The 26447-nt window shown below is 44.3% G+C and overlaps 1 protein-coding gene and 1 long non-coding RNA gene across 3 annotated transcripts; one reads left to right on the top strand and one right to left on the bottom strand.

Annotated features, from left to right (window-relative positions):
• Positions 1-915: 915 nt before the first annotated feature.
• Positions 916-2690, bottom strand: LOC115347701. Its single transcript, XR_003925580.2, has 2 exons — positions 2167-2690; positions 916-1288 (listed from the first exon to the last, which is right to left on the bottom strand). It is a non-coding gene; the product is annotated as an uncharacterized LOC115347701 (long non-coding RNA).
• Positions 2691-2788: 98 nt separating this feature from the next.
• On the top strand, positions 2789-24361 carry SENP2 (SUMO specific peptidase 2). 2 transcript variants are annotated; one of them, XM_030029010.2, is made up of 17 exons: positions 2791-2931; positions 6196-6251; positions 7845-7978; positions 8825-8900; positions 9431-9509; positions 11549-11693; positions 12617-12720; positions 14599-14696; positions 15908-15965; positions 17665-17728; positions 18448-18597; positions 19954-20085; positions 20500-20703; positions 20831-20910; positions 22154-22238; positions 22968-23063; positions 23633-24361. In XM_030029010.2, exons 1-17 carry the CDS (start codon positions 2831-2833, stop codon positions 23693-23695), a joined length of 1725 nt encoding a protein of 574 aa, XP_029884870.1. In that variant the 5' UTR covers positions 2791-2830; the 3' UTR covers positions 23696-24361. The 2 variants fall into 2 exon arrangements, with proteins under 2 accessions (XP_040982846.1, XP_029884870.1); XM_041126912.1 differs by lacking the exon at positions 19954-20085 and having other exon boundaries at positions 2789-2931.
• Positions 24362-26447: the final 2086 nt, after the last annotated feature.

The following is a 26447-nucleotide window of genomic DNA, read 5'->3' as shown; positions in this document are numbered from 1 at the left end:
ATAATTACTCTAGCCCCCAAATTAATCATTCAGTGGAATTACCTTGTTATCCCCCTAATCTGAAACACACTACTTTAGCATCCAGGTACATGAAATACATTGCTTTCGCACTGAAGCTGCTCTAAAGGTAGAGACTTTGGGTAATGCACAATTAATGAGCCCAGATTCTAAAATTATCTGCTTTCACTATTGGATTGGAAATGGGACACAAGTAATCCATGTGTATTTAAGTGGCCAGTAACAGGATTCTGGATTTACATGCACCAAATGTCATAATTTTGAGTCATTACACATTAATGTACTGAGCAAGAAGCTCAAAGGCATAGTAAAGAATTAAGTCATGAAGTTAACCATCAGCTGCATAAATTACAGGGATTGAGATATGTAACCGATGTAAAGCTGCACTGTAAAGACACACCAGAAGTTACAACATACAGCCTCACGCACATCTAGCTATTGTTATATTTGCCTTTAGAAAAAAAATGACATTTTTGCCATATACATGAGAGAGAAAAAAAAAAGCTACAAGAAGAAAGATTGCTTAGTCTGGTGGCATTAATTTAATGAAATTCTAACTTCTTTGTGTATTTGGTTATGGATGTTTTAGAGATGGTAATAGTCTTCATACCAAACACCATGCCAAAAAGAATCAGATGATGTAACTCCACATTCACTACCCTCCTATGCCTGGGACAAATCCTTCAGGCAGCACAGGACATCGGATGAGCACCACAGTCGCACCAACCCTGCGGTCACAGTCAGGTACTTTTCCAGCACACACAAAGCCATTCATACAGACATCTTAAAATCATTTAACAGCATTAAAATCACTGTCCTTGCACCATCCTGGTGAGGATAAGGAAGTGGTGTTATCAGGAGGCACAGAGGAGCTTGTTTAAAAACAAACACAATTCCTGAGATTTCTTCTATTTTATTCTGAACCATAAGACTTCTCCTGCGGTGGGTTATACCACACGGTGGAGGAAACTGCAGCTGGGGGGACGTGGCTGTCAGAGGAATCCTGCAGCCCCAGGGCTGGGTCCACACCTGTGCTCAGGGTGGGGATCCCAGGGCAGGAGAAAAGCCTCAGCACTGTCCCTGCTCCTGGCACAGCACCTGCTGACAGGGAAGCGAGTGGTGTAGGGCAGCTGTACGAGCCCCATGTGTGCCACATCTGCCTTGCGGGCAGGGAAGACCCCTTTCCCGAAAGGCCATCCTTCCTCCTTTCCTAGTTTGTAGGATATTGTCCGGTGGGTTCAGCACTCTGACTTCCTCTCTGCAGATTTAGCTGTGGACAGAAACAGCAGGAGCGTTGCAGATGAGTCTTGGCTTCGCAGATGTAAACCGAGAAAAACCTCACACCTTTCCTTACGTGGGAATTCAAACAAACACCCCCTCCAGCTCCCAGCTGCAGGGTTCAGCTAAAACACATGGCCCGGGGAGAAGAAACGAGTGGAAAACCCGACTGAAACAGCACCTCCAAGCCGCAGGCCCAGGGCAGGCCCTGTGCGGGGCTACCGTGCCCTCTGCCGGACTGATTCCACCACCCACCCAGCCCTGCCTGCAGCCTGCCCGTGGCCCGCTGCCACATCACACTTCTGCGTCCAAGGCTCAGGCATCTTCCTTGGCCAAAGCCCTGAAGCGTGAGTGGAGCGGTAATTAAGTTCCTAAAGTAACGAGGAAGGTCGTTTTAATTAAACCAGACACCACCATCACGTAGACTCCCTGCAGGCGTGAAAAGCTAGCGGGACCTCCCACGACAAAGGCTGCCCCAAAGTGCCATTCCTGCCCCGAGCACTTTAATCTGCCCGGTTTGCTCCGCAGCTTCCTCCTTCGCCTCCCTTCGACTTAAAAAAATCGTTTTCACTCACATGGAAAAGTCCCTCTGGGACGTGGCTGCAGCAACACCTGCAGCTTCCCCTGCTGATTTCCACCCGAGAGGTAACAGCTGATTGGGAAGCACCGTATTTAAAAAGCCCTCTTAATAGCCGGCCCTAACAACCAGCCAAACCCACCGGGAAACAGCTCAACAGGAAGGTTTGTTTGCCGGCTCCAGGGCAGACGGTTAAAGTGGAGCCACTGGGTGGGCTTCTTGACGCGGGCGGTTGGGCCCTCCTGCCTCAGGGTTCGAATCATAATGGTAGAACGCTGGGCCCACCCGCTTACCCTTCACTCGCGCTTCAGCCATGGCCCAGGCGGCCGCTGCGGCGGGAGCTCCCGCGGCCAAGAAAGGCGCACGGTGTCAGTCGCTTAAGCAGGGCTGGGCTTGGTAAGCCCGCGATTTGCATTTCCTCCACACCCCTGGGGAGAGCGAAGCAGGACGGGGGCGGGCGGGGGCGCGCGCCTCCGGTCGGTTTCCACCTGCCTTTGTCCCTCGGGACGCGGAAAGGCTTCCTCTGGCCTGTGTGGGGCGAGAGAGGGGCTTCTCCCTGAGAATGGGGGGGGGGGGGGGGGAGAGAGAGAGAGACCGGCCGCTCCCGGGCAGGGCCCAGGCAGCTTCCCCGAGTCCAGGCCGGGCCCTCGGCCCCCAGATCCCCGCCCAGGGCTTTCTGAAGGGGGAAGGCCCCTTGCCCAGATGCAGGAGGGCACCGAAGGCTGGGGCGGGCCGGCGGGGAGGAGGCGGGCAGGGCGGACCGTTAACGCTCCCCGCTCGCGCACCGGAAAGGTGGCACCGCCCATGCGCGCCGGCATCGCCCCGCCCCCCCCGCTCTTTTAGGGGCAGGGCGGGGCGGTCCCCAGGCCGCCGCCGAAGCCCAATGAGAGGGCGGCCCTGCCTCCGCGCGTCGCCCGGGACGGGCGCACTTCCGCCGCCGGCGACCGGCCGGGGCCTATGTACCAATGGCTGCTGGGGGCCCTCGGCGCCCTCCTCGCCGCCGCCCGCCGCCCCGCGCCGCCCCCGGCCCCGTCGCCGCGCAAGAGGCCGACCCCCAGGTCAGCGAGCCGCCCCGCCGCCTCACGGCCGCCCGGGGGCCTCGCCCCGTCGCCAGCTCCCGCGGCCTCCCGCGGTGGGGCCTGCGGGACCCCCCCCCCGGGGCTTGCTTGCCGGGAGCGGGAGCCCGCCGGCTCGGTCGGCCGGCCTCGGCCTGAGGGGTCGGAGGCGAGGACGGGAGCGGCGTTAGTCGCTCTGTTGCAGCGTGAGCTGGGGTGCAGTGTGGTGTCTTGCCCTGGGGTTCCCCTCGCTCCGGCTGCCCCCCTCTGCCCGCCCAGACCCCCCCCCCTCCAGGGCGTGATGGGCTCCCGTGAGACCCATGCCGTCCACAGCCCTTCTCCCGCCCTGGCACGGGAGTGGGCGAAGCAGAGCAGGCTGTGCCCCTCCTTCTGGCCCGGCTGTTGGCCTCCGTGGCTGGCCGTGGCTCACGCTGCTGTCAGGTCACCCACTGCCCACGGTCACAGTTGTTCCCGTGTGATGCTGAGCCGATTGTGGGTTCCAGATGTTCCCGATAAGTCAGTCCGTTGGCAAAACCACCCCCTCGTTCACTTTCCATCTGCACAGTGGGGGGTTGAAAAGAAGAAAAGGGGTGGAGACTTGGAGTATGTGTGTTGACAGAGCAGAGAACAGTATATGTATGCATACAGGGATATATTGGATGGAGGAAAGTCGTGGTGTGGGGATATGGTAGGTATGTGGAGTGGAAGAAAAAGGGTTGCCTTCCCAGGCGTTAACCATTGCTGGTGCCCCAGAGCTCCCAGTGACGGATGGCCAAGCCATCTGCGTGCCTGTTGCTTCTGTCCCTCTGAAGAGAGGGAACGTGTAGATTACGTGCCATGTTTTGGGCAGTATGGTTGCTCCCTCTGGGAGAAACTGTTGGTCCGGGAGGCTCTGCTTAGCGTCTCATGTTCCAGAGTGAGTGGGAAAAGTGAGCGTCTTCTGGAAAGAGCCAGTTGTTGCACAAGTAATTGTTCACTGCTGCTGTGCAGAGCACAATCCCGAACTGAAGAATGTGCCTTTGTAGATGCTGCAGGCTGTCATGTCATGGTCTGACCAGGAGACCCAGTTTTGCTAAGAGATCGCTGGAAATGACAGGCGAAGCAATTAGGATGACATACAAGTGAAACTGCGTTAGAAGCTGTCCTGCTGAAAATAAGTTTTCAAACAGTGTTCCCTGAGACGTGCTGTAAAATGGCAAAGATGTTCCCAGCTCCCCTGTGTGAGTCTCTTCAAGGAAATCTGAACTACAGGGTAGTTGTTATTTCTGCCACTTGAGGTTTTCCCATGGTAGAAAGATGAAAAATTCTGGGCATGGGGATTGAAACTGTTGGGGTAAGTAGATAAGCATTAGCTGCTATTGTACAGCACTGCTGAAGTGCAGTGTGTGATTGGGGGGGGGGGGTTAACCTGTGAAAACTTGAATTTTTTACAAATTTAAATTATAAATCTTCTTGAACTGTCCTCAGCACTGGCGGGGGAGGAATTTTTGAAAAGAACAAAGCCTGAGCGTATATGGGTGTATGCAGAATTACTGAGTTTTCCTAATGCCTTACTTGTTTTCCTGTAGTTGCTAAGGAGGCAAATAAAATGCTGGGCATAAATAGGTGCTGTCTCCTCTAGAGCGTGGAGAAGGACACGAACGCATCTTTACATGAAGACCAGTCTCAAATTGCTTTTATTTTCTGGCCCATTTTGTCAGCGTGTTTCAAATATCACTCAACAACCTGTGCGCTTCCGTTTCTCCCAGGCTCTTGGCAAAACCCCAATTGCATTGACACAGTTTAACCTTCTGCCAGGGTTGTGTATTCCCATCGGAGACAGAGGTAGCTGAGCATAGATTAATTTTTTCCTTGCCTTTTGCCTATCCATGTTCCCTGGCCATGCCTACTTCAGAACATCAAAGATTTCCCAATTTATTTCTGAATTACCAAGAGAGAATTCATCTTTTCTTGTGGTCAAACTAATTCTTAACTTCCAAGTGGTTGGTAAAGCAAAAAAGGACAAAACAACACTCTCACAGGCTCCTAAAGCTGGAGAAAGAGGCACTTCTGTTCCAAAACAGTTATTGTAACCTCAGTCAGGTATGTAAACTTATCTCGGAACATGGCCTTGAGAAGGTTGAATTGTGCTTTATCCCTGCAGAAGACTGATGCTGGGAAGTTTTCACTGAAGAGCAGCTCAGAATTAGTTCGCTCTTGCTAAAAGTTGAGCAGAAGGATACAGATATTTTGTCGTCTTCAGTTTTGCCTTCTGAAATACCAAATATGCTGAGTAAGAATGCATTTTTATAGGAACAGGTTTGCATTTAACAGCTACCCCGCAGTAGTTTCTGCCTGACTTTAATAGCATAGTAATAGGAAATATTCTTTATATTGTGTGAACGGTGCAGTTAAGGATATCAGCTACTTTTTGTGCACCTGATACAGACAGAAGATAGTCCAGAAGCGATGATACTGACAGGGTTTGGGGACATAACAGTTTAAAACAAATTATTTTTTGTATGAAAGACCAAAGAATTCTTCAAAGAATCCTTGCTGTCTGTCATGGCATTTTGGGGGGCAAATAGGGGGAAAAAAAAAAAAAACCAACAAAACAATGAGGAACAACCTTTGCGCTCTGTTGCCAAAGTAAAAAAATTTGCTAGACTTTGTCATTGTATCAACTGATATAATAGTTACGCTTACTGATGTAATGGACTTGCGCTTTGTAAGAAAGGGTGCAGCTAAGAATTATTTCAAGAACTAGTTCACAAGCACTGATTTAGCAGTAAGTTATTTAAGTGGGTGTATGCATGAGTTGCTTTCCCACCTTTTATTTCCTGTCCTACTTAGACTTTTCTTTGCAATTCAGTGTAGTGACTTACAAACTTAGATGGCTTAGTAATCTCTGGTATGCTTCTTTCCTTGAGGAAAGAGGAAGACTACGTATTAACTGAAGTAATTTTTTGATGATAGGAACAAACATAAAACATTAGGAAGCATTAACAGAATGAGAAAAAGAGGCCTAATATGCTTTAGTGGGATAATTAGCTTTCTGTGAGTGGTCCGTTGACCAGGCGAGGTGGGGGGTGTCGATGAGAGATGTTCAGCAGTGACAGTTGTGGGGGGAGGGTGGTGGTGTCTGAGATCATCCCAGGGGTGCCTGGAAGGGGAAGACCTTCAGGATATGAAAACCAACTTTGGAAGTTTGGGCCCTGTGAAGGGAAGTCAGTCTGTTAGAAGCTTACCTGTGATTACAAAACACTGTTCTGTGTGTTCTTTCCTCAGCAGTCGTCCACCTGTGGAAGATCCTGACCAGGCTCAACCAAAAAAGCAAAAAACAGGTATTGCCTGTTACAGAAGTATTTAATATGCCTGATTTTTCTAGGTTTCATGTACCTTAGGAAACTCTGGCTTTTGTACTTCAGCATTGTTACTGAAACTGGCTTCTCAAGCCGTTCTTTCCTTGTGGCCATCTGTGTAGCCAGTGGCTTGAGGGTGTATCAAAAGGCCTTGCCCTCTATGTGATCTGTGTTGACTGTGGCAGGGCACAATACTTTTACTGCCAGCAGGAAATATCCCAGGTCTCTTTGGTGTTGAGCCCATGCATGTCAGCAGAAAGAGTACTTTAAGTCAAAGATGTGTGCTCCCTCCTATCTGTATTTGCAAAGTACCTCTGTCAGTTCAGAATACCTGTATGTCTTAGGAGAAATCACTTAGAATCTGAGATGTGAAGGAAGGTAACTTTATGATGGCAGGCAGAGAAAAATGGTATTTCTGTGAGCTAGTGGGTTTCTGGGGAGGGGAAGCTGAATTGAAAATGGAAGAGTTGGTTTAGTCTGAATCTGAAAATTTTGGCACGTGCATTTTGAAAAGACAGAGGAAGGATGGAGATGCAGCAGAGGCTAGGCATAGGAGAGAATAGCAGGGGTAGAGAAGTACTCTCTTTGGTGAGGCGCTCTCTGATTGCCCTCTCCAGAAAGTGTTTAAGGTTAAAATTATGCAGCTGCCTGCAGCCATGTTGGTGCCTCTGGGTGCCAGCTGCACTGGTCATGATTTGAGATGGACATTTCCCCTTTACTGATAAGGAGGGAGAAATGATGCTCTTTAGGCTGTACGACACTTCCTAGCACAAGTTCTGCAGGGGAAATGTGAAGCTTCCTAGTTACTGCTTGGGTGTCCCTTAATGGTAGGGGCTGCTGAACTGTTAGTGTGCTTTTCAGGCTTAAGAGCATAAACCAACTGAAAAATACATCAAATTGATATCTTGATCCCCTCCTTCTCTTAGTAACATCACCAGCTCTTGGTAGGAACAATTCCCACGTCTTAGTAAGTAGGCCAAATCAGCTTCTAAGAATGTGGTACCATCTATGCCTTCGTCTGCTAAAACGTCATTTCTTTTCTTCAAACAAATGCTGTTGTCTAATATGATTTAATGTCTAACACAGCCCCTTATTAGACAGCCCTGGCTTGATGTTTGGAAATACTGTCTGAGGGGCTGCACGTCTGCTTCTTTAATACTGAAAAGAGCAGGCTTGGGTAGCTTTGGTTTCTAGACCTCAGCGAACAGCTTCTCTCAACTAGACAAGAGTGACACGTAATAAACTGCAAGCGTACATGCACATGCAGAGGGGATGAGGAGGGTAAATTGTACTCTGTGCTGCTTCTCCAGAAACAGGGAATGTTCCCAAAAGCAGGGTGTTTTTGCAGATCTGGCTGGCAGACTCATGGGTTAGTCTTTGAGCTCTAGCTCTGAAGGACTGCTCAGTGAGCCAACTAATACAAAAATCACCACCAACTGCTGTTGGCAGAAGGGTGTGTAACTTGAAATGAGTTACACTGCTTTAGGTGGGATTAAGGAGATGGGCTTTAATGCAAATAGAAATCCTAATCCCCTTTTAAATCATGTTCTTATATGGCCTGTCTTTGTTTTTTAGATTACGCCATCTCTGGGCGTAAAGAGAAAGTTGAAGAAGTTTCTGCTGCGGTGAAGGTGCCAACCAAGGGAAGAAGTAAATGCCAGAAGGCTTCAGTCAGCCATGCCGCTCCAATTACAGAGTCTGCAGAAGAGGTTAGCAAGGATTTTGAAAGTAGGTAGAATCTGTGAAAGATGAAAGAGGAAGCGGCTCTCCCTAATGCATCTTGAAGTTGGGCCTGCTCTGAGCCTGTACAGCAGTAGGTGGTTCTTTTCCATTTATATCAGGCAGTTCTTCTGTGCTGGGTTTGCCTTACTTGACTTTGCGTATTCTGCTCTAGCACTTGCAGCTGAGGAAGGGGCTAAATGTTTGTTGTCTTCCAGATACTTTACAATTATTCAAGTTTATAGTTTTAGTGTGTTTGCAAACTGTTACTCTCTTTCTCAGGCTTGTAGTTAAGGAATCAAAACACATTACAGTACAAGAAGAACTGCATAGTTTGTCTGAATAAACCTCTTCTGCTAGGTTTGTTATCCACCAGTCCAGGAGAGGATTCCTGGAGGACTTTAGCTCTAAAAATGAGTCATGAACTGCTTGACTCCCTAGTTTGGTTCAAAGGTATAGTGTTATTTTTCTTATTGCCCCATAGGATAAGAGGAATAAGAAACTGTCATGCTCTATTATTTGTTCCTGAGAGAGTCATTAACTCTTATTTGTACAAAATATATTTTTCAAGGGCTAACCTATTGCACTTTAGGAGCTGACTGAGGAGAACTCAGTGATAAGCTTGTATTGTTTCAATCACTGCACTTATGAGAGCCTGTATTAAAAAATTAAAGTGTACTTGTCAGAGATCCTGCAAAGATTTGCATTCTGCTGCAGTCAGAACCAGCAAATCATGGTCCCCAAGTCATAACAGACCTGACTACATTTCAGGAAGTTTGTTTGCTTGGATTCACATTCAGGTTATACTCACGGTGCTTTTTTTCTTTTTATTTAAGACTCAGTCGACTTCTTCTGACCCTTCAGCTAAAAGACCAACAGGTTCTGCGCTAGAAGCAGAAATGCTACAAATTGGTAAGGCTGACATCAAGTTAATAACTCATTTCTTTCACCCTACGTTGTGTACAGTGCAACTCTAGCCCTAGGCTTATGTACGGATTATTGCAGGCACAATATCTAGATAGTATCTAAGAATACTTGAGTGTGAACTCTGTTTCTTCCCTGCATCCTGGCATTGCTTCTGGACTGGGGCCAGGTGTTCATCTTGTCATCTCAGTACAAGAGCTGTCTTGGATGCAGTCATTCAGTTCTGATATGTCCATTGTTAGCTTGTCCAAAGTAAATTGTTTTAGATGCTAATTTTAGGTAGTAGATGCTGATAACCCTTTTCTATTTCAGGTTTAGGCTGGCAATACCTTGTGCACACAACTTTCTGTAGTTGCCAATATAAAAATCTGAAAATATCCTAAAGTAACATAACACAAATAATATTATGATGTAAGAGAAAAAATGACAATAATTTGTCTTTGGTGAAGCTCTTTAAATTCATAAAACTTTTCAGTTTCCTTTTATACTTACTGATGGCTTGTGCTCTTCTCTCATAGATCAAATGCCTTGTGGAACCAATACTTGCTTGAATAAGGAAACACTGTCCCTTTCTCATAAGACAATTCCATGTCTGAGGGTAAAAATCCTTCTGTTTTCTTTCACTACTTCTCTGAACCATTTGCTGTCTTTCACTTTCATGCTTGAACTTCCTCTGTGTTGCCTAACATTTGTATTTGTGTCCACATAGCAATATTTTTTGAAGGTATTCTGGAACTCCTCCAGGCTGCTATACTAAGGGAGCTCTCCAGCTGTTTTCATTTTTTTTTTTTTCTTCCAACCAACTTTAAACTTTTTCTTTAAATTCAGATACTTCATAGACAAAGGAGGTTAGATAAAGATTAAAAGTCTGTGGTAGGAGGCAGTGTTGAACTTGAGAAGAGGCTGAGACCAGGAATGCTTGTGAAAAGGTCCTAAATAGTTAATTTGACAGGAAAAAAAAAAGTTATTTTAAAAAAACAAAACCAAAAAAACCCAAACAACCTTCTCTCAAAAAAACCTCCATGATGTTTGGCATAAAATACTTCCTGATTTGATAAAAGGACTAGCCTTTACATTGCATTTGTTTTGAAATATTGTTTAAGGGATGCTGGGGCACTGTTTGTATACTTACCTCAGAGTCAGAAACAGCTGGAAGGAGGAGGGAGTGGGTCATGATGTGATTTGATGCTACTATTTGTCTTCCAGTGTCAAAATTAGATTGGTAGTCTTGTGTCTACCACAGCTTGGAGGTACTGTGGTGACAAAGTTACAAAGTCCAGTTGGAGGCCAGTCACTAGTGGTGTACTGGGGCCAACACTGTTTAACATCTTCATTGATGACCTGGACGATGGGACAGAGTGCACCTTCAGGAAGTTCACAGGTGATACAAAACTGGGAGGAGCGGCTGATGCCCCTGATGGGTGTGCTGCCATCCAGAGGGACCTGGACAGGCTGCAGAGCTGGGCAGAGAGCTCATGAAGTTCAACAAGCAGAAATGCAAAGCCCTGCATGTGGGGAGGAATAACTCCATGCAGCTGTATGTGCTGGGGGCTGACCAGCTGGAAAGAAGCTCTGCGGAGAATGAGGTCCTGATGGACAACAAGCTGACCATGAACCAGGGATACATCCTTGTGGCAAAGGCCAAGAGCATCCTGGACTGTGTTAGGAATGGTGTTGTCAGCTGGTCAAGGGAGGAGGTCATCCTTCCTTTCTACTGAGGTCACCTTTGGAGTGCTGTGTCCAGTGCTGGGCTCCCCACACAGGGAAGATGTGGACTTACTGAAGTGAGTCCAGCGAAGAGCCATTAAGATGATTAAGGGAGCGAAGCATCTTTCATACAAGGAGAGGCTGAGAGAGCTGGGACTGTTCAGCCTGGAGAAGAGAAGGCTCAAGGGGATCTCTTCAATGTGTATAAACATCTGAAGGGAGGGAATGAAGAGGAAGGAGCCAGAGTCTTCTCAGTGCTGCCCACTGGCAGGACAAGAGGCAATGGGCACAAATTAAAAACCAGAAAATTCCATCTGAACATCAGCAAACACTTATTTTTTTACTCTTGAGGGTGGTCAGATACTGGCACAGGTCACCTAGAGAAATTGTGGAGTCTCTGTCCTTGGAGATGTTTGAAAACCTGACCAGACACAGTCCTGGGCAACCTGCTGTGGGTGACCCTGCTTGAGCAGGGGTTTGGACCAGATGATCTCCAGAGGTCTCTGCCAGGATGATACTTTGAGGAAAGCAGAAGCTACACTTTGGTGCCAGTGCACTAGCTTTTAGAAGAGCTGATGGTTGGATGGCATGAATAACACACCTCCATGGTTCTTTAATCTTATGTATTGACTCAGGGCTTGGACTGCTGTGGATATAACATGTGCCTCTGAGCGCAGTTGTGACGTGCAGATCAAACAACAGTGTATATTCAAGGCAGTTGATCGGATCTTCACTTTTATTTCTCTGTACTTTCCCATTAGCCAGATGAAGACAACAGGTCTTCACCTGAAAGTCATAAATGTTTCATGTCTGTCTCCATCAGCAGCAGCATACATGCTTTACAAAACAGTTGGTGGTGGAGCTTGAGTTGAGAGGTGCATATCTGAATGTTCTCTTGATACTATTTCTTTTGCTGTTGATGTTTTTAGCACAAGCAGGAATGGCAAACACCACATCAAACCTGCTCCAGATGGCATCTTAACACTGAGGCCACCCATTAAGGAACGCGCTGTGCCAGAATCCACAACTTCGGAAGTCAGCAAAATGGGGAGGCTTTTCTGTACTGCTGAAGAGGTATGCTGGGTGAGAAAAGTGTCTTTTGAAATGAAACAACTTAGCAGTTATAACAAAACTGTATGTAAATGCTGAAGTGGCAGTTTGTAACAGCACAGTGGGTGTAGTTAATGAAGTTGAAGGAATGCTTCTGGAAGATCAGTGTATAGCATTTTATTTGCCTTTACATGCATCAAGTCTTGGAACAGAGCAGTGCTTTGCTGCCAAAAGATGGAATTCTAAACCATTTTCGTGGAAATGTTGTACTGGGGGAGGACCCTCCAGCCAGTTTCACTTGTAAGTGGAGCTGTATTGCCTTGTCACTAAGTGTATATTTGTTGCAGAGTTGTTTCACTGTTTTGTCTTTCACCTAGCTCAACTGTGATCTTTAGGTAGGAACTTTAAAAGGATAATGTCAGCAAAAACCCCACTCAGTTGCTGATAACCCTTCCTTACAGCACTGTCTGAGAAGTCTTTCCCTGCCCTTTCCTTCCAATATCTGAAGCAACTATTGGAAAATTCCTGGTAAATCTAGCTTACATGGGAGAAGGACTTACACCGAACTACTGGAGAAGCAGGCCATGGCAAGCTGTGGAATATGATAAGATACCCTGGGGACTGATAGCACCCAATCATTATGTATATTGACAGGAATGTGTATTAGCCTGAATTATTATGCAAGAGGTGCAGACCACAACTGAAGAGAAGAGGCCCCCATTTCAGGAAATAATTGCAGAAGGAATTTTGAGGTTTATAGTGGGACACAAGTTCCTAGAGCAGGGCTAACACAAAATGAAAGTGTGGGAATTCCTGCTCAAGTAAGCTGGAATAATATGCCAGTATTTTGGGAACAGCCTGCACAGTCCGCACTATATCCAGATTACAAACATTTGCTTCATATGCAGTGCTTCTAATCTGTTTGGTTTTTCCCTCCATTCTGTTAGGATGTTCAGCGAGGAGAAAAGGAGAAATACAAACAGCTCTTGCAACTGGTAAAGGAAAAATATCCTAGAAACCGCCCTAATCCACAGCTGACAAGCTTTGTCAGGTAATTATAGGAAAAATAACCATTAACTTTTTGGTGGTAACTTTGTAGCTGTTGTACATGGAAGTGGAGGCGAATTAATCTTTCCTACCCTTGGGGTTCTGGACAGTGTCCCAGGGCAGGCGTTGGGCCAAACTAATTTTTGGAAGACCGACAGCCCCCTTCAGCTCCCTTCAATGAAACATGAATATTCTCTGAATGTATATTCTGAAGTCGAAGATTCCTTTGTTGATATGGATGTGTTTCTCTTTCTGATACTCCTTTCTTGTCTCTGTGTTAAGAAAGGTAGTGTCTAGTTCTAGTGCTGGCAATATAACTTCTAATATAAAAATCCACAGCACTGGTTATTCTGTAGAGCCAATAAAAAGAATTTATCTTCCTCTTGTTTGCAATTGATGAGCTTTTCCTTGGTCAGGAATCCTGTTTTATCTGAGAATGTGAAACTTTAGGTAAACACAGGGAATGCCAGAATTTTCTCTGTTCCTTTCCACCTCCCCCAGTCCTCTTCGCACAAATTGTAGGAAGTTCTGTCTTTGCGGTACACTAAGTTGACAAAATCCCAGTCGTGTGTAGAATTCCAGTTCCTAAAGCAACATGCAAAGGGGAACTTGTGTGTAATTCTGATTCATGTATTACCAGCGGTGAGTATATTTGATATCTTATAACAGTGTCAAGAGATTGCATGAAGTTAACAACACAAGTAAAAAACCAGAAAAGTAATAGAAGCTATCATCTTAGTGGAATACTTACACTTCAGAGCTGTGCAGAAGGCACCTAATTCTTGTAAAATTCTGATGCCAAGGTGGTGCTGAACTTCCAGCATGCCTTTATACACAGTAAGATGGTAGAAAATGCCATGCTTTCTTGCAGTTTCCTTTAAATGCTGTGAAACATGGGTTGTTACCAAGGCTTTGAAAGATCCCAGACTCTGCCTGGTGGTTCACAGCTAGAAGACATGTGGACACACAACTTCAGAACAGCATATCATGTTTAAACATTCTGGTGCATGAAAATTATATGGAAAACAGTGTCTCATGTAATTTTAGGTGCACTGGCAATAGCATTTTAGGGTGGGTCAAGACTCTGCTTTCAGCATCTAATCTCTCAGTCATTGATTATTGTGGTTTGGCTCATATCTCAGAGCAGACCTGGAGCATGTGAAACAGATTCCTTTCGGATGAAGCTAAACCAGCGAGTGTTCCTGTAGAATGTGTCTAATGCACTCCAACTGCTTATGAGCTTGTAGTCCCTGAGATCAGAGTAGAGCAGGTCTGAAGTAAAACATCCCAGAAGTATGTATGTTGTGGACATTGTATTCTCAGTGTCAGCATAATCTTTAATAAATAGATTGAAAAGAATTGGTCAAGGGTGGTTGTAATGAGTGCTGTCTTGTCCCATAAAACAAAGTGGCCTCCTCAGGTTAATCCAGACAGTTGTTGGATGTGCCAAGAATGTTTTTTTTTTCTTTTTAAACTAAAACCAAAGAAGCCACTGATTTGCTGGTGAACAGGTAAAGGAATCAAATTTCATGGTTGATTAGTCTCTTCTGAAATTTTGGAGACAGAAAATTTGACTCCTGTGTCTTCAGTATGTCCGAGTTGGAAGTAGCCAAGCTTCTGAATGTAAACTACCTCCTCATGGAAATGACCTTTGTGTTTTGTCATGAAACCAGTGGAGGAGACATGATGTTTCTATTAAGGGATTAAACGGCCCAATTTTACCTTACATATTTCTATTGCTTTAACTATGACTTCTAACTCTAATGTAGACAGTTGTGTACGAATAAACTGTATCATTTCTAGTAAATTGGTACACACTGTTAACAAATACCATACATATAAAAACTGTGATGCTTCTCTGGTGTTTTTTGCTGCACCAAAGTGTTCAAGCCTACTCCAAGGAACCAGTGACGACTGTGAGTCACCTGGAAGAACAAAACTATAGAGGAGATGTCTATCCATATATGACACTAAGGACCAGTGAGTATTGCCATGATTCGTATCTGTTCCACTTTGTAGGTAGACTTCAAATCAAAATAGGGCATTTGCTTAAGTCTCGAAGGTATAGATTAGGCTAAAAAGATTTGTCAGTGCTAGCGTATCATTAATCTGTGTCTGTCTATAAGGAAATCCAAATCAGCCAGCATGTTTATGCTAGTATAACTCATGTCAGCTGTTAGAATGAAATGAGCTGTCTCTGGAAAGAAAGGGGAAAAATAAGAGGGAGGAACACCACTACCCCCCTGACCCCCCGCAAACCATAATTAGTTATTGGCTAAAATGGCTTTGTTAAGATTTTTGTTGAAGTGAAAAATTGTACTTGAGGGACATTACTGTACCAGTGATGTTTGTAGCCGCAGACGTAACTCCACTGTACAGGAGAATGTCCTAGTATCTGGCTGTTTGGTGCTGGGGGGGGGGGGGGTGATACATTACTGCGCACCCTTAGGTGCCAGTTACTTAACTCAGAGTTGCAGTTATGTGTTACTCTTAAATCCCTTTTTAATGCTATACATGACTATTTCTATGATAGCAGAGCTTCAAAACCAAGTAAGCTAACTGCACAGTACCACTGTTGATATCAAGTTAGGTTCTTTTGTAGATCATCTTTAGCAAGTTGAAGATACGTAACTACTGAAGGTGACCTTACTTGTCTTCTGCAGAGTGGGCTAAACTGGTTTGCTGACAAGCTATTTTCTTTTGTACCAGCAGTGTGTTATAATACCGTGTGTTCATGGGTATACGTTTAATATTGTCCCAGTCTTTTTTTTTTTCCCAGTTCATTACTTAAATCATTTTTCATCAATACTTCCTTTTACATATCTGATTTTTTTATGGTATCATATGGGTTTTGAAATTATTTCTGCGCAGGTGTTAGAATTTGGGGAAAACTTGGTTTGTTGTGGAAAATGACAAGCTATTCTTCTGAGCCTGGAGAAGCATGTGGTTTGCAAAAATCACACATTGAGTCAAGTGTGCAATCTAGGATTTAAAATCTAATAAATGCCCTGCTTCAGCTCTCATATGCTTGCACATGGTAGTCAAACTGTTTGCCAGAGTTCAAACTGCCTAACCATACAGTCGTCATTAAAAGGTTTTTTTAATTTATGACCTAGAAACCGAGAGCTATGTACATCTGATAGTAATTGAAAGTTGACTTCTTGTTTTCGTATTACTGCTTTTCTGTGCAGATATCAGATGTGCAGATGTTTGCAACCCACAGTGGCCTCAGAGAAGTGATATGATCAGGTAGAGTCTCTTTTTAATCATGGTTCTTGTTTCTTTTGGCTCTGTGTGCATGTGTCTTCCAGCCTCCAGTAGTGTCCAGAAGACAAATCACATTTATCGTCTCAGTGCTGTGGAAGAGGAGTAGCTAGTTTGTGGGTCTGGAATTGCTCTCAAGCCAGTTGCATCTCAAATACAGCTCCCATGCTAGAGCCATGCTGTGTGACAAACAGGGTTGGGCTGGTGTGGTGTTTTCTGGGTCCTTTGCTGTGGGAAGAAAGCCAGTGAGGATGAGAGTGGTGGCCGTACCAAGTTGTCCTTGGATTTGCAGAATCCATTTTTGCTTGTGAGTCTCTTCCTGCCAAAGCATTAATGAGCTGACATTTCATTTCTTTCAATTTGAAACTAGGATCCTAAGCATAAGGTTGAGAGAGCTTGTAAAGCCTGGTGGGACTGAGGCAGTTTTTGTGACTTACAGGATGCCTTGGGTTTGAATATGAGACCAAAAGGGAAGCATGCAGTTGGGTTGTCTGCCTGTTTGAGAGGCCAGTGGACTCATTTGTATTGGCTGTCTGAGCTGGCAGCACTATAAGTTCAGATGGGAAATGGGGTTTTGGTTGCAATAAGTGCAGCTACAGGGAGAGATTTTGTATGGCAGTTTCATGCACGCATCTTTCTGCAGTGACCTGCCCTTAAATGAGAGAGGAGAAAGTGTAGATAGGAGCAGAGGGAGATTCAATTGTGGCAGTCCTGTTTTTTAGCTAATTCTGTCCCTATTCTTCTCCCTGCTTTAAACACTAGTGCTATATTTAACTGTGCAGCATTGTTCCTGGACTTAAATTGTCACTGGTTCTCCTAATCTGGAGGGGAGAGAAGGAAATAAAATAACTGATGGAGTATGATGGGTTCAAGTAAAAGGAACAAACGTTTTCTTGCCTTTTTTTGCAGATTTAGCTACTAACTGAAGTCATTTGACAAGGCCTGTGATACCTACTCTTATCATGCTGGACTGAAAGTCTTTAAAGCACAATGAGTGTAGGATACCATAGGAGTCTGTTGTAGATCTGCCTCCTGAAAAGGGATCTTTGGTGACAATGCAAATTCTTGTTTTTGAAGAAGGGACATATATATGGACAACTTTAATGTCTGTGTATTTGTTTGCTCTTCAGAGTCTGCGTGGTTTTAATGATAATCCTCTCCAAATGGGGATAGTCACTCTCTTGACTAGCCTATAGAAGGCAAGTAAACATCCTGTAGCTGTCCCATTTTTAATTCAATGTGCTGGTCTTAGTTTCCGTAAGCTAACTATATTTGGATGCAAGTATAGTTGCAGACGTTCATGTTCTACCTTGCAGTATAACACCTAGCATGCAGTATTTTATCACCAGTAGCTCACAAAGCACTTGATAGAGGAAGTGCTGGTTGCTTCCCTGTTTTCCAAATAATGAGACTGATAAAGAGAAACGAAAGGAGTCTCGCACATGTAGATGGAAGAAAGTTTGCGAAGCTCCCAGCGTTTCATTCTATCCCAGTCTTGCTGCTACAAAAGAATGGTACTGGAAGCTGAGACAACGTTGTCACATGTTCATGTGTGCAACTGAGGCTCTAGTCAGAATCAGCCTTGAAAAAGCATTTCTTATCCAGAAGGTGAATTCTTGAGAATTACAGGGGACAGTACGGATATACAGCTCACTTCTCTCTCTTTTTCTCCCTTTCCGTGCAGGTACTACACACCAGCAGAAAACTCTCATGAACAGGGAAGACCAGTGAAACAAGCCATTGCAGGGGTAAGCTTCTGTTGTTCATTATTTCACTTTTTAGGAAAATACAGCTGTTTGTGATGAGAAATTTTTGCACTCTTCACTTATGTATATTGTTGAGTAAGTAATGTTTTTGTCCCACTTGTTTTTCCCAGGGAAAGCGGGAGCATTATTTGATGAGTAGTGCTGTCACAAAGGGTTTCCCACTGCCATCAATTTTGCTTCTGGACTATTATGAGCACACTACACTATACTATTTTTATTCTTCCCCTTTAATGTATTGGGTATAGCTTCAAAATCTTTAGCACACAGACTTAGTTGACCTGCAAAGCTGGACTGCAGTGTCTTTAGTCTTGTCTTGTTTTGTGAGATAGGTAGTACATCTCTTTGACTTTCATCTCTGGTCAGGATTGAGATAAAAAAATTTTAATCATGGAAATCAGAAATATTAATCTCAATGTCAACTTGATGCCTATGTGTGGAGGCTTTGCTGGAGTTTTTAATGCCGGTCCAAGCCAAACTAACTTTCTGCCTCTCTTGCCTCCATTTAATTTTGAGTGCAGCACTAGATGGGTGCACAGTTGGAATGCAGTCATCAATAAAAAGTAACAGCAAAATTGGAGTTTGCTGGTTGGATGTGTGTACAAAACCCCTTCCAATTGTATACATGAGCAAGATTTTCTGCACTATCCCCTAGCAAACAAACCTGTGCTTGCTTGCTAGCTTAATGTCCTTTTGTCCAACAGAGACAGCATGGAGCTGAAACCTCAGATGATGTGTTATGGCAATTCCATCTGCCACCTGTTCTGTCCAGAAAATCATCTGCCCTTGATGTGGAAGAAAAGAAAATCCCAAGCTTGGAAAAAACAGTAGAACACTTTTCTCCGCTCACAGAGGTACCATAGCTGACAGTCTGTTAGACAAAACAGAAGGCTGTGAAACAGCTGCAGGGAACTCCATTTATTATAGGTGGTTCTTAAGGCTGTTTGAAATCTTAAGAATTTGCATTTAACTTGTTACCGAGTGTCTGCAGCTGTGACTTCACAGTGCAAGGTTCAGCAATAAAGCTGATTTTAAGGATTTATTGTGCTACACACACTCCTTTAGTTGTGCTAACCTAAGGGTTTGTGGGGCTTCTGCGACCAGGACAAAAATTATTCCAGGTTTAACAACAGTCTCCCAGAGCAGTGCTAACCTGATTCATACAGTTGTATTGGCTCTGCCTCCCAACCTGTCCTACCACAGTGACAGAATCTGAAAAATAAGCTTTTGTTGATCCATGATGTTGCATTGCTTGTGGGGAACCTGAGCATCTTGTGTATGTCCTCAGGATCTCGCAGAGTCATGTATGCACACTGGGCATGGTTGCGCTGCATGTAACAGTGGTCACAGTAGTTAACTTAGTTACGCTATTCAACAGGGAGTGGGAGTTCAAGTTCCTCTACTTGTATGAATTTTGGCTGCTTTTATTCTTCAGAGTTGTAGTCATGCTGATCTATTTGAGCACCTCCTTTTTTGCCCATTGAGGATTGACTTGGAAAGGGCTAGTAAATCCACAGTTTACAAAGTCTGCAGAGTGATGCTCAGTACAAGGAAAACCAGGTGTTTTTCTTATTTTGCTAGCCCAGATTCAGCCAAGAATGAAATGCTATTGCAGCTCAGAGTATTTTATACTAACAGACTTAGTGGCTTATTTGCATTCCTTAAGCAGACTTAGACGGAAACATCCATATTACCACCAGTTGCATGCACAACCTGAACTCCTGATTGCCTGACTCCAGTGTAGCTGCCTCAGTTTCCCCCTTTGCTGTTACTTCAGTTCCCTTTGAAGTCCCCCACCTTCAGATTCTTTCAGGCTCCTGAGTTAGTTGCCTTGGTATGGAGAATGCCTACTATGGTTGGCTTAAACCTCAGTATTGCAAGGGCTGCAGCATCATGTGGGAAAGGCGTTTGCTGTACTTCCGTTCATTTTTCAGCTGCTTTAGTGTGTTTGCTAGTCCACGTGTTTTATACTGGCTTCCTCTGTGAAAACAAATTGAAGCAAACCTGGGCTCTAAAGTTCAAGTTAGGATGCTGAAACAAACCAACCAACAAAAAAGTGCTATTGCTAACTTAGCAGAAAAATGGCAAAGCCAGTTGCTTTGTCACCTGAGCTTAGTTTACAGGCCTTGTTTCGGTTGAAAGCTGCCCACAGGTTAGCATGCTCAATACTCTGTTTCACAAGTCCTTCCCCATTTAATTGTTCATTTCAGGCCATGGAGAGAGAGGTCATTGCCGCATTTGGCAAAGGTGAGCCAGATGAGATCATGAGCAGTGCCTTCAAACTAAAGGTCACTCGTGAGGACATCCACACACTAAAGAACCTTCGCTGGCTAAATGATGAGGTAAAACTAGCTGCAGCACAGTGGTATTCTAATTCAGTATTTATTTAAAAACACCCCTTCACTGTGTACAGAAGTCTTTTCAAAGTTATTTGATGACCCCCACTGCAGAGCCTAGAAATATCTGTACAGTTCTTATTTTAGGTACTTAAGGGTCTAGTGTTTCTGGAAGTTCCTTTGCTACTTGTATTATGCAGCTTCCAGGAATTAGTCTAGGTTATTGGAGTGGGTGGCAGGTGTTTTTATCAAACTGCAGAAGAAACCAAGTGCAAAACTCTCAGAACAAAAGCTGACAGCTGAGACTGGAGTTCTCTCAGCTGCGTACTTAAGGGTGGCCAGCAAAGACACATTGCTGTATTTTTCTTTTGGTAAGCTAATGTCTTATTTTACATCTCAGGATTACTCTTTATGGTACAGGTCATTAATTTCTACATGAATCTTCTAGTGGAAAGAAATAAGAAGGAAGGATATCCAGCAGTCCATGCTTTTAGTACTTTCTTTTATCCCAAACTAATTTCTGGGGGCTACAAAGCAGTAAGAAGATGGACCAGAGCTGTGGATCTTTTCAAGCTGGACCTCATCTTAGTCCCCGTTCACCTGAGAGTGCACTGGGCACTAGTGGTGAGTCAAACTGGCTTTTTATTTAGAATTGGATGGGGAGAAAAAAATAGCAAGAAAAGTCATTTAGGTTTTGCTGTATGTACAGCACAAGGTTGTGCTTTGTCTAACAGTCACCTTTTAATAACAGGTCATAGACGTCAGAAAGAAGACCATCAAATACTTTGACTCAATGGGACAAAAAGGCAACAAGATCTGTGAAACTTTGTTGTAAGTAACTGCTCAGTCAATGCTTTTATGTTGTGAATTATGAGAAGATTTTTGGATTTTGTCCCTGTAATGCAACTGCAAGTTTTCGTGTTTCTTGTAAATACGAAACAGAAATCTTTGATTTGCTTGCTGTGAGCTGTGTGAAATTGGCTACTTATCTAGTCTCACATCGTCCTCTCCACCCAGGGTCTTGGCTGCCTGGATTCTGCCGCCTTCCCACTATGCACAGACAAAGTGTCACTGTCAAATACATGATAGCCTCGTGGCATACATGTGCTGACTTTGTTAGTAATCAATAAAACTGGGCTACTGATGAGAGGGAAGAATTTCAGGGAAGTGTTTCAAAATACCAACCTGACTGTGAAAGGATTACAGTCTTCCAAGAGCTTTTTAACTTCTCCTTCTTTAAGAACTTCCAGATTGCAACTCAGTAATGTTGGTGTCCTAGGGTATATACACTTCTATTTGTGATCAGCTACACATAGTTTTACTCTTTATTGCTTAGCTCTTTTATCCTTTTCTTGTATTGAGACCTTTTCCCCCCACAACATGTAATGTTCATCCTTTCTACTGTAGTGAGCTACGTAACATGCTCCTTCTCAGTTTGTACCTCTTCTATTCTGTTCAGTGTTTTAAACAAAGCCACCATATTTCCCTCCAGCTTACTCCAGCAGGCTACCCTCATATCCTCGCCGTGTGTTATTTGTATTTCTGACATTCTCATTCGAGACAGATGACTTGTAGCAAGCTTTTCCAGATGTATCAGCTGGCATGTCATACATCTCAAATGTAATGGGTACAGTTTTTCATGTTGCACAAGCCAGCATCCTTAGGTGTCTTTGCCACTGATGCAGAAGTAGTAAAACCCCTTAATCCAACAGCTTTGTAGACCAAGAGCAGGAGAGCAGCCCCACAGAGACAAACCAAGTGTTGTTTTAGTCCAGTGCTCTCCTGAACAGTTAACAGCAGATGCCTCTACTAAGCAATGAGCATACACTTTTGTGGAAGTCTCTGGAATTGTTGGTCTTGTTCCTGACCAGTTGGTCTCGTTCCTGACCACTAGCTCACTGTGTTTGTAAACTTAAGATTTGGATTTTTCCTCCAAATGCCTTAAAGCAGCTTCTGTGAGGATCCTCTGACGTTTTACTGTCCTGCCATTCTTCTTCATGTAATCCTTCAGCAGCTTTTTTTTGGTTGGCCTAAATTACAGAGATGATGAGCGATTTTGTTTTGTTTTAAACAGCCAATACCTGCAAGAAGAAAGCCGGGAAAAAAGAAATCTGGACCTGACTTTTTCGGAGTGGACTCTTCACAGCATGGAGTCACATGTATGTGAGCACTACTTGGATTTGAAATGTGAACTATAACTCCTTGTCACAAAGGTCTTAATACTTTCTAATAAGTCCAAGCCTTTAGAGAACGGCCATAAGCATCTCGTGTTCTTACGGTACCACCTCAGGCTGCAGGTGGACCAGGAAACCATGCTGGGATGAAATCTTTAAGCAGTGCCTCTCCTTGCTGGCTGAATATTTTCTTTTTTTAATTAGTCTGCCACATTAAGGTGAGTTTGGCTTTGCCCCCATTTCGCAAGCAAATTTAAGAATCTGTTTAGCTGTTGTCAGAAAATGTAGGCTTCAAAAATCAGGTTTGGATTTGGGATAATTATTCTTGTTTGGAGCACAAATCCTGGCATGTGACAAAGCAAAAAGTTGAGCTGATATTTCTCAACAAGTTCATAGTAAAAAGCACTATCTAAGGACTCCATTTAAGAAACACGACACTGTGCAAACCTCAAGACAGCTTGCAGGGAGGAAGAAGGCTGCTATCCCTTATCAGCCTGCCAAGAATTTGTATTGTAACATCCAAGTAAAGGAAGCAGAGGGGAGGAATGATATGCAGTTAATTGGGTGTATTCCTTGTGTGCAGGAGTGGTAAATGGATTAGGCAAGTAGGTTGATGAGTGTCTGCTTAGTGTATAGTTGGTATGGATAATGTGGGCTACTTCCAAATTGCTTTTAAGATAGAGGAAAATTCTCCATCTTCTTTGTGTTCATTAGGAAATCCCTCAGCAATTGAATGGAAGTGACTGCGGCGTTTTTATGTGCAAATATGCGGATTACATCTCCAGAGACAAGCCGATAACCTTTACACAGGTGAGTGAAGGTTATGAGCAGCTCCAGATTTTTTTGCACAGATAGAAGAGCCAGGGAAGTTACGCAGCAGCCGTTACTTGTGTCTGGAACAGGGGCTGATGTTTTGTACCTCTCTCTGGTTTTGGTGCATGGTTGCTGGGGTTGGAACTTCAAAGTGGCCTCAGCAGAGCAGAGCTGTATTCTCCATCCTTACGTCTGGTATCTGCTTCCTAGGTGAATCAATGAGATTCCTTACTGCAGCCAGTGGGTTTGTGGTATCTGGCCTTTGTATCTTTCGGAGAAATGGGTTTCACCCTTTGACCGGTTAAGACACTGGTTATTTTCCAGCGCGGTGGTCTTATCTTAGAGTGCTTTTAAGCTGTTGTGTAGTCAAGTAGATCTGGTTTTGTTGGGTTGTCGTGTCACCCTCTTAGGACCTGTGTGGGTGAAACCTATGTTGTACCCAAATGGCAAGTGTTGATGGTTTTTAAAAGGAACTTCATATTAAAGAATTAACTGGGTGTTTATGCATATTTTCTGCCTCTTTCTGCCATGACTTTGTATTTAATGGATTTTTCTTTTCTTTTCAGAATCACATGCCTTACTTCCGCAAGAAGATGGTGTGGGAAATAATCCATCAGCAGCTGCTTTGAGACATGCACTATTGGAGTAACACTGTGATCACCTTGGCGTGACTTAACTCTTATTTTAGTTACTTTTCTAATATCTTATTTGAAAAGGCAGCAGGCACACAAATTTTCCTCTTTAGGCTCTGAAGTAGCGGTTAAGTTGTTGGTTTTTTTCTCCCCGATTTTGGAGACAGTAACTCTCTTTGAAATTAGCTAATGCACCTTAAGTGCAAGCCAGAAAGATTGCTGTGACCTATCCAAGGGAATGGTTAAGAACAAATGCTGTGAACCTCTGTCATTGAGGTGGATGCTCATACCTCGCAGCACACATGGACACGTTATGGACAAACCCGACTCTCATTTGTGGTGGTGGTAACAGTTGTGTTTGCCGAACTTATCTTCCCAAGGACAAATGTGCTTAGCTACTGTTTCCTCAAGGAGAGTTTTCTTCTGTTTCTGGAACATCTATGATCTACTTGATTCCTAAAACTGGATTTGTGATGACCATACAAAGAAAGCATTTACCATCTTTTGATTTGTAACAAATCCATAGTGAAGCCCCTGTAGTTGGGGTTGGTTTGTTGTTTGTTGTTTGTTTTTGTTATTTTTTTCTGTCTCCAGGGAGTTATCTAATGTGAAAAGAGAAGTATTTATTTCTTTTTATTAAAATAAATGTAACTTATATAAAGAGCCTTACTGGAATGAAAGTCTACCTGGTAATGAAATAGAATGATTTTTTTAATTGAAAAAAGTTTGACGTATCAGTGTGGTTTTTAGCATGCTTACAATCTATGAGACTCTAACCAGGATGAGTATCAGAGCACAAAAGCCTCTAAGCGATTGTCACAAAATCCCGAAGGGGCAATCAGGATGTCATTCAGCAGCCAGATGAGCAAGCACAATCCCAGTAATACCAAAGTGGGAGATTTCTCTTTGGGGTAAGTCACTAGACTTTGCAGTAGGACAAACAAAACCTGTGTGTGCAGCTTGGTGAACACAGGCTGTCCAGTACTAGAATCTGTTTAAGGCTAATACGGCTGTCTCCACACAGTATTGCAGTGTACTGCTGTGGAAGTGGAATAAAATGTGCTAGCACTGATATGCTGGGCTACGGACATGTGTCCTGCCAGGTTCAGTGGTGTTGCTGGAACATGTTACTGCCTTATTGCCCCTCCGCTGTGGGTACTGCCTCCACACGTCTGCCTAATGAAGAGCTTGTGTGAATTCTTACTCTGTTACAGTCAGACCAAGCTAGATTAGTTTTAAACATGGTGTTTTCCCCTTCCTTTTGTTTTTTGTCCTTCAGGTTATACTCCAGAACTGGAGTAGGATTTAAAGTCTTTCATTTACCATTGCAGAGGAAAGATTGCCCATAGCTGGTTTGGAAGCCACATGTTCAAATGCTTGTATAAATAACCATGTTGGATTGTTTCTGTAATGGCATAGTTACCATAATGTAAGGTGATGCCTGACTGGTGATGAGGTGTATCTCCTCTCCTCAGCTGTGGGAAAAGATGGTGATTTTGGGGACATCCCCTCTGTCATTGTGGGTATGGTCAGCCTCCTTCACAGTGCTGCTCATTGCGTGAAGATCTGCTCTCCTGGGAAAGCTGATAAGGTGGTTTATCTGTGTTGCAGGTCAACAGCTGCATCAGTCTTTGCTTTCAAACTGATTAGCTTAATCCATCAGAAAATCAGAGGAGATTCTCCAAAGAGAGAACTATTACAAAGGCAATCTGTCGGGTTTTGTCCTTACATGAGATACTTAATCTTCCCTGGGTCCCTGAGGGCTTGGAAGATTTTAGCTGTTCATTAACGCTAGGACCCAGTAGCTGAGTGCTTTAAGTATCCTTTCTCTTTAGCTTCAGTTCTTGCTGTTTGGGGGATGCAATTTTGAGGCTGACCCTGCATTCTGCTGATTGCAAAAGCAGAATTTTTCTTTGGGGGGAAAAAAAAACAACAATGAAACAAGCCCTGCAGAGGGGCTAGTGGTGTAAGGATGCTTTCCAGGTCTTCCTTTGTGCCTGCCTCTTAAGCAGAGGGGGCTCAGATGTTAGATGGAAGGAGCAGGGTGACACTGCCATGAACAGCTTACCTGGACATGCAGCCAGCCAGTGCCTTCCCTATCCTCTACACAAACTGAAAAGCAGTTCTGTGGTGTAAACCCTGTTAGGGGATACCTGCACCGGTCACTTAGAAGTGCCTGTGTGTTTGTGGCTTCTGAAAGCCTCCTTGTATGAGATAGATGGTGGGGAAATTGTACATGTACCAGTCGACATCCCCTCTGTCTGCAAGGTCATCTCATGGGCTCTGGCCCTTCAGCTTGGTTCCTTATGCCCCTACAAGGTGCTGTGAAAACACCCCAGGGGGAGGAACAGCCTATTAACTCTTGTGCTTTGGATGAACAATTGTGGGCAGGATCTGGGCCTCACTTCTCATTAGTAAATGGCCTTTTGGAGGTGAGCTTGCGCTTTCCCGTGCTGATGGGAGAACACGTGTACAGCATGAGTAATGCTGCTGCCCTGGGTGGGGGGGGGTTGCTCATCATCTGGCTTTGCACACTTCTGATGTTCTCTGTCTGCCCCATGATGTGGTCCTTCTTACTCATAGGAAGGATGTGGGAGGGGCTCAGACAGCGAGTTTGGATGCTGGTGAGCATGGGTCTACCCGAGGGCTGTGCCTGTCCTGCCAGGAGCAGAGTCATTCCTCACTGCCTGGGGCTGGGGATGGTGGGGGGACAGCAAACACGAAAACAGATGCTCTTTTTGCCATCATT

This window comes from Aquila chrysaetos, chromosome 10 (assembly GCF_900496995.4).
Source record: "Aquila chrysaetos chrysaetos chromosome 10, bAquChr1.4, whole genome shotgun sequence".
NCBI classification, from domain to species: domain Eukaryota; kingdom Metazoa; phylum Chordata; class Aves; order Accipitriformes; family Accipitridae; genus Aquila; species Aquila chrysaetos.
Note: the sequence above shows the minus strand (reverse complement) of the source record. Positions and strands in the feature narration are given on the sequence as shown.